Raw genomic sequence first — 7,581 nt, 5'->3', positions numbered from 1 at the left:
CATTATCCACCTGATAGATTGATAAAACTAAAAGTGTAATGTTGGCTTCTAAACATGGAGAAAACAAAGTAACTTACTTTAGACAGTGAAAAGGATGTGCATGCGCGCACACACACACACACTATCCAATTATAGCAGATAAAAAATATGTGGAAATATTGGACAGTTTCAAATACAAAGGGTCTATAGTTGACCATAATCTTGCCTTCAGTGAACATGTTTATGTTGTTACCAAGAAAGCGCACCAGAGACTCTTTTTACTGTGAAAATTAAGTTTTAATGTTAGTTGATTGACTCCACACATCCTTGAGCTGGTGTACAGATATCTGATTGAACATGTCTAGTGCTGGCTTTCAGCATTGTGGTTTGGTTTGGTAATCTGACAGCCAAAGGAAAGTCAAAACTAGGACTAGTTGTAAACTAGAGTCCTAGCAACAACTGAACACCCCTGTACCAATTCACACTAGTCTAAGCAGAAAAGCACACCAGTATAATGATTCCACTTATTCACTTGACTTGTCTTCTTGTGTGTGTGTGTTTATGCACACCAGATAAGTTATGCATGAATATGTGGTGGTTGTTTCGCAGCGGAGTTGTGTCAGTGGGGTTATTATGTAATAAATGCGCGTGGTCATTGCGGCTGTTTTAGTCCTTTCAACTGAGATGAATTTAATTTCTCCAAATTTAAGATTGTCTTTATTTCCTTTCATTTTTTTATGCTGTGTGTCTGTAACAGTTATGTACAAGGCAAGCATGTACAGGTTATAAATTGTTAATTTTTATTTCATTTGTGTTTGGAAATGTTATGATTGATTGAATTTGAAATGTACCCCTTTTTTAAATTGTTGTTTCTTTTGTTGTCTTGATCTTGAAATGTAATATTTCCTTACCTGAATTGGTGAATGTTTTCTTTTTACATGATAATTGATATGTGCGTGGTGATCAGGGAAAGGTGTGCCAGTTGCTCATTTGTTTTCTGTTTCGCTTTTATATTTCTTGACAAGCATTTGAATGAGCCAAAATAAAACGTTTGTTTTCAATTGAACTTTATATATATGTGTGTGTATATATATATATATATATATATATATATATATATATTTTTTTTTTAAGATCCACTGTGGGCTTGCTTGCGGTTAGCACTACTGTGTTAGAAAGATCCACAAGTGACAGTGCACTGATATTGATTCTTTATACACACAAAAAGAGTGGGTGTCTAAAAATATGTTGATCAGTGCATAATGTGAAAATTTAAGATTAAATGTACACAATAATGAATAAAGAAACACATTTGATGAAAGGTTCTGCCGCCTGCCACATAGTGCAACAGATGACCACAGGGAATTTGATGGTTATAGTTTTCAGTAGAATAGGGCTTGAGTATGAATTTCATATTTTGATAATCAATCTGACAGTCAGCGTCACTATGGCCGTATGGGAGTGGAAAAACTTACTGTGTAAAACATTTTATTATCCAGACGTTTTCATTCTTCTGATAATTGTATTTTATACTTATAGTTTTGGCTTATGATATTTATGATTCTTGACTGTCAGTATGGGAGTGGAAAAACTTGCCATGTAATTTGTAAATCACTTGTTCAGACCTTTTTTTTACTTTGTCATGACTTCTTGATACATAGACATTTCAAAAGTTTAGCAAACTCAGGAAACTGTAGTTTGTTTTGAAGTGGGTAATCTTTTACCCAGCCAAATTCTAATTGATACGACAGTAGTTCTGTTTTCATTAGATGTTATGATAAATCCTTAACATTGTTTATGATACAGTACAGCATTGTGTTAATATTGTATAATGTGAGTGTGAATAATTTCAGAGAACTTTAAAGTTTCTTGTGTGTGTGTGTGTGTGTGTGTGTGCGTTTCAGAATTTCTGTCAAAGCTGGTGTACCCACACTCTTCCCAGTCTTTCTATGACACACTCACACAGTGAAGAAAATTAAGACAAAATGTAATATGTTAAAATTTTCTTGTGTACTACTGCACATTTGCAGTGCATACAGTGATCCACACATATCATAGTTTGTACACTTGAAAATCATGTTACTACTGTTGGCATACTCATACTCTGAGTCATAATTAAGGTACTAAGTCTGAGATTTAGTATACACGTATAGTGTATTGATCAGTGACTAATGTTATTGTTATTGTAAAAAAAAAGTTTTATCTGTGATACAGGTCTGGGGCAAAGTCTGACTGGGAACCCGAAGTGTTAACTATGGTAAGCAATATTTCTTTGTTAGAAAGTCTTGTTACTTTGGAGGAATATCTGAGATATTTGGCCTTGGATAAGGATTTTCACAAAGATCATGGAGTAGAAATAAGTTATGCCTTTGTGTTATGAAATGATGTTCATTAGCCCATGGTCAAAATTTTCTTTGTCATTGTGTCAGAATAAAAACAATGTTATTGTATTATATATATCCCCAGTGCAAGTGATACAGGACAGAGATCTTGTATGTAAGTAAGTTCTAAATGTGAATTGCAAGTTATATCTTGAAGTTGAACTATTTCATACAATCATAGTATCACTAATTAGTATTTGGCTATGCTGTAAGTGTAATGTACTGAATAGTATTAGACAAAATGATAAAACAAAATAGAGATTATCATCATCTTTTCTTTTCATTGATTTTAATTCTTATGATTACAGATTTTACACGATAATATATCAACATCTAATAGAGTGAATCTATAGACTTTCTAGGACAAGGATACAGAAGGAGTCCTGACTTACGATATTTCCGAGAAATGTACAATTTTTTATTTATTTTTTTTACATACAATGATACACGATACAAGTCTCTATGTAGGCATACAGAAGATATGCACAGTTTTCGCTTGTGGTGCAAGCCTTTGAGAGAAATACTGTAATTCATGTATGTAAATTTCATGGTATGGAGACCATGCACTTGTATTGAAGTGGGTTTTGATTTAAAGAGGTTAATTTTTAAATGTGATGATGTGATCATTATCATTTGAGTACAGTCCTTTACTCAGTTTCAGTTTCACAAGGAGCCATCAGTGTTGACTGTTTGGATGAATCCATGTACACTACACCCTGTCTGCTAGGCAGATGCCTGACAAGCAGCATTACCCAACACGATTAGTTAGGCCTTGGGCACACATCTGTGTACAGGTCTATCAGAGTGGATTTCTTCTTGTGGGAGACTTATGTTGTCATGGTTTCTTTTTCAATGTACCAAGTGTGTGCTACACACAGGATCTTGGTTTATACTCACACTCAGTGATTATGCTCACACTCAGTTTGATTCTCCAGTCCAAAATGGGAGAAAAGGGCAAGACCAGGATTTGAACCCAGACCCTCAGGGACGCCGTATTGGAACAGCAGATAAGCATCTTTACACGTAACCTTTCTTCCCCCTTCCTCCTCATGGGGAAAGTAAGTATTTTGGAAATGTTGACTGGGGTTTTGTGTTGCTGGTTGTGCAGGGTTCTCAGTGTGAGGAGCCCCACAGCCTGGAGTGCATCAAGCGCTCGGACATGTACCCGCGAGCGACCCTGGTCTGTGACGACCCCTCCATCCAGCACATCCCTTTCCCCCTGCTGTATGGAGAGAATGGACTGTTCCTTGGGCGCTCGGCTGAAGGAGTTGTCACCCTCACCAACTTCCGCCTTCACATTTGTCAGCGCAAGTCTTTCCTCAACATACCTCTGCGGCTGATCGAGTCGATTGAGTCGCGTGATCTCTTCTACCTGGTGATCCTGTGTAAAGACGCCACTACAGTCAGGTACTTGGGTTTGAAAAATTCAGTTTCTTATTGTGGAAGTAAAACTTTGTTGCATACTGATGTATGCTTTTGTTTGGTAATGTGAATTGAAAAATTAAAAGAAGCATTTTCAAATGTTAAATGATAATTCCCCTTATTAAATTTAGCGCTGCTGTCTCAGATTTGATAGTTTTAATAGTCCACTTCCGTTTGTTTTGTTTTGAATTTTATTGTTCTTCAGCCCTGATATGGCCCTGAATACTTTCAGCAGCAAAGAAAGAAAGAAAAATGTTTTGTTTTTGGTACAGTTTTGTTTAATTTCTGTTAGAAATACACCACACACCAAACACAGTTGTATGGTGTATAATGACTAGATATTATAAATACAACTATAGTTGATGAAAAGCAATAAATGTTTTGTTATGGGCACAGTTTTGGTTTCTTGTTAGAAATAGACCACACAAAAAATCATATAATGTATAATGACATATAATAAAAACATCATAGCTGATATATAAAAAAAAAATGTCACCAAGCATTCAACAGAGATGTTAGGATGAAGAGATATTTTAGACTGCTGTAAAGCATGTTCCGACTGTCCTGCTGCCTCAGGTGTAAATTCTCCTGCAATGAGGATTGCCAGCTGTGGTTGAAGAGGATCTCGGAGTGCACTGGCCCCCCGCTGGAGCTGGCCAAAATCTTTGCATTTGCTTTCCACTCCCATGGCTCGGAACAGGAGGAGAGACAGCAGCAGTCGGTGCAAGGCTCCATGAGCGCATGCGACCAGGCAGCGCAGCTGTGCATCCCTTGTAAGTTTGGTGGTGGTTGTTTTTGTTTTTTTTAAGCTGCTGGTTTGTGAGTGTGTGTATGTTTGTGTGTGTGTTGTTTAATTTTTTTTTTTTTTGGGGGGGGGAAGTTTTTTTTTTCTGATGTTCTACACTCAGAATAGGTAAGCCCCCTGTAAAGAATATCTCTGTGTGTGTGTGTTGTGTGTGTGTGTGTGTGTGTGTGTGGTTTTTGTTTTGTTTTCTCAATTTTTCCTTATGTTCTACTCTCAAAATTGGTGAATCCCCCACAAAGAATGCTAAGGATCACGCTGCTGTGATGTTTTTTTTCATTCATCCATGAAAACTGAGCTGAGACTTAATGAATATCAAGGTGAAAACATAGAATTTGTCTTGTTTCATAAGGTGAGAGAAAGGCTTATGTCAGACTTGGTGTCATACGCATTTTGATTTTATATTCAGGTTACTTGAGATAAAACTGTGAAAACCTTGAAGCTCTGTATTGATAAGATAACGAAATCTGAGTGCTATTATTCATTTCGTTAAGTGTGTCAGTTGACCTTGCTACAATCAGAAGGCTCATTGTGCATTCAGTTAACTTTGAGAAACTGTCCTCCATTTTTTTGTCTGTCTCCTTTTCCAAAGTTTGCAGTCGTCCAGCTGCACCCTGTCTTCTCCAGTCTGTTGAAGAAAAAGGCAAAGTCCTTGAATCCTTAGTATCGTACACACATACATCACAAACAAACATATAATATGCTCTGTCTCTCTCTGTCTGTCTCTCTCACACACAGACACACACAGACACACAGACACACACACACACTTCACACACTTATTTATGAAAAAAAAAATCAAAAAAGTATTCAATCAGTTGGAAATACTGTAACTGGTGAAAATTGGGACTGCCGTTTCTTGTTTTTTTGTTGTTTTTTTTTCAATATGTTTGTTTTACTTTTTGTTTTTTGGTTATCAACTAATCTTGGATATGGGTCACAAGCTTTCTTGTTGATAACATAGTGTTGTGAATGGTGGCTTAGTGGTAACATGTCTGCCTAGGAAGCGAGAGAATCTGAGTGGACAGGTTTGAATCCCACACTCGCCAATATTTCCTCCCCCTCTACTTGTCATTTGGATGAGACAATAAACCAAAGTCCTGTGTGTGGATTGCTCTTAGTGCATCTATAAGAACCCACGGCAAGAAAAAGGTTTTTCCTTGAAAAAAAAATGTACAAAAATCCACTTGATAGTAAAATGAAACAAGTACATTTGTAGACAGAAAACAGAAGAGAAAAATAGGGGTGGCAGTCTCACTGCAGCCAGATTTTCACACAGAGAAATCTGTTGCGACAAAACAGTAATACAAGACAAGGCAAGACAATAACATTGACACTGTTTGCTAAGTTAAACGAGCAATGTGGGTGGTATTTAAAAAAAAAAAAAAAAAGATTTAAAAGAACAACAACAACAAAGCCTGCCCTTTCCATTCATCCAGTGGAGGAGAAGTACACGTTTTCCTTTGGGAAAGAGGTGGAGCGCATGCTGTTTGACACCAGCCGCAAGAAGGTGTGGCGCATCATGCAGGCCAACGAAGACTACTCCGTGTGCGAGTCCTACCCCCGGCACCACATCGTGCCCGCCTCCTTCAAGGACGAGCAGGTCAAGAGCGTGGCCGGATTCCGCTCGGGGAAACGTTTCCCGTCCGTTGTTTGGAGGTAAAGGGGCTTTTTGGGGGTTGCTTTTTTTGTTTTGATGGGTGGAAGGGAGAGACTTTGGTGCGTTGGGTTGGGTGGATGAGTGTGTGGACTTAACAGATACATGTGGGGGGGGGGTTTCTTTGGATGGTGGATGAATGTTGGAATTTGGATGATTTGGAAGTCTTGTGTGGTTTGTGAGTGTGTTTACTGAATTGGGATGCTTTGGGAGTGATGTACGTTACCAGTTCATTTTCCTTGACTTGTGAGTTCCACCGCATGTATGTTAGTTTTTGAGGATTTTGTTTTGTTTTGTTTTGTTCTTTTCAGATAAGCGTAAGTTCACTTTGTGTTTACTTCTGTTTTGTTACTTTAGGTTTGAATCAGGATTTGTGATGAAGAGAATGATTTGTTGCAGATACTTGAATTTTAGACTTTTTGTTTTGAAAATTATTAATTTTGTCTTTAACACTGATTCAGGTCTTGTTTGTTTTTGGCGCAGTACATACATTTTATGCGCATTAACAGAACATGAAGTCATACACACATGTATGTACACACTGACACACACACAAGCAAACACATGCACACATGAACACACACACACACACACACACACACACACACACACATACACATGTATGCACTCGCATCTGCATCCGACTTACTGAGTGGTCAGATTTATAAACAGTTACAACTCAAGAACAGCATATTGAAAACTGAAAAAAAGAAAAGAAAAAAAGTTTGTGAAATTGTTATATTGTGCATATTGTTATATTCTACATATGTATAGAAACACATGTGAGATACACACACAAACCAAGCAGATACTACAGCCGTCAATTGTAGGACCTTGGGTCTTGCCTGTACACAGGGACCAGCGCAACGGGGCGGTGATAGTGCGATGCAGTCAGCCTGAGTACGGCTGGCTGGGCTGGCGCAACCCAGACGACGAACTGCTGTTTAGAATTATTCCGGAGGCCTGCGCACAGGACGTTGGGACCAGCAGCTTCCAGTCTTCTCACCAGGAGATCGTGCAGCAAGGTGGTCAGTAACCATTTTGTGTTTTGAGCATTGGTTGGAGGTAGTTGTGCAGGTTTGTCAGTGCTGATTTGCTTGTGGTTACTAGTTAATGCTGTGCATGTTATGAAAGGAACTTTTTAGCATTGGATGCTAGCATTTTTCTTACTCTCTTCTGGTGATGAATGATAAAGAAAAATATTATCTAGTTCTTTTAAGTTTTGCTTGTGTATACTGTATGTATATTGGTGATTTTTGTTTGTATTTGTTTGTTTTTTCAGTTATGAAGAAAATACAGATGATTTTTTAGGTATTGCAAATGAATGAACATCATGTAGG

At 37.8% G+C, this 7,581-nt stretch overlaps 1 protein-coding gene across 1 annotated transcript in view; it reads left to right on the top strand.

The window, feature by feature from the left end:
• LOC143274898 (phosphatidylinositol-3,5-bisphosphate 3-phosphatase MTMR3-like) overlaps nt 1–7,581 on the top strand; it is a 35,479-nt gene that overhangs the window by 911 nt on the left and 26,987 nt on the right. The window contains exons 2-6 of the mRNA XM_076578881.1: nt 2,194–2,236; nt 3,469–3,767; nt 4,359–4,555; nt 6,024–6,243; nt 7,097–7,269. Coding sequence (XP_076434996.1) covers nt 2,234–2,236; nt 3,469–3,767; nt 4,359–4,555; nt 6,024–6,243; nt 7,097–7,269 — 892 coding nt within the window. The 5' untranslated portion in view covers nt 2,194–2,233. The remainder of the gene's footprint in view (nt 1–2,193; nt 2,237–3,468; nt 3,768–4,358; nt 4,556–6,023; nt 6,244–7,096; nt 7,270–7,581) is intronic.

This window comes from Babylonia areolata, chromosome 29 (assembly GCF_041734735.1).
Source record: "Babylonia areolata isolate BAREFJ2019XMU chromosome 29, ASM4173473v1, whole genome shotgun sequence".
In the NCBI taxonomy this organism is placed as follows: domain Eukaryota; kingdom Metazoa; phylum Mollusca; class Gastropoda; order Neogastropoda; family Buccinidae; genus Babylonia; species Babylonia areolata.
The sequence above is the reverse complement of the archived record's forward strand: the minus strand, read 5'-3'. Positions and strand labels throughout refer to the sequence as shown.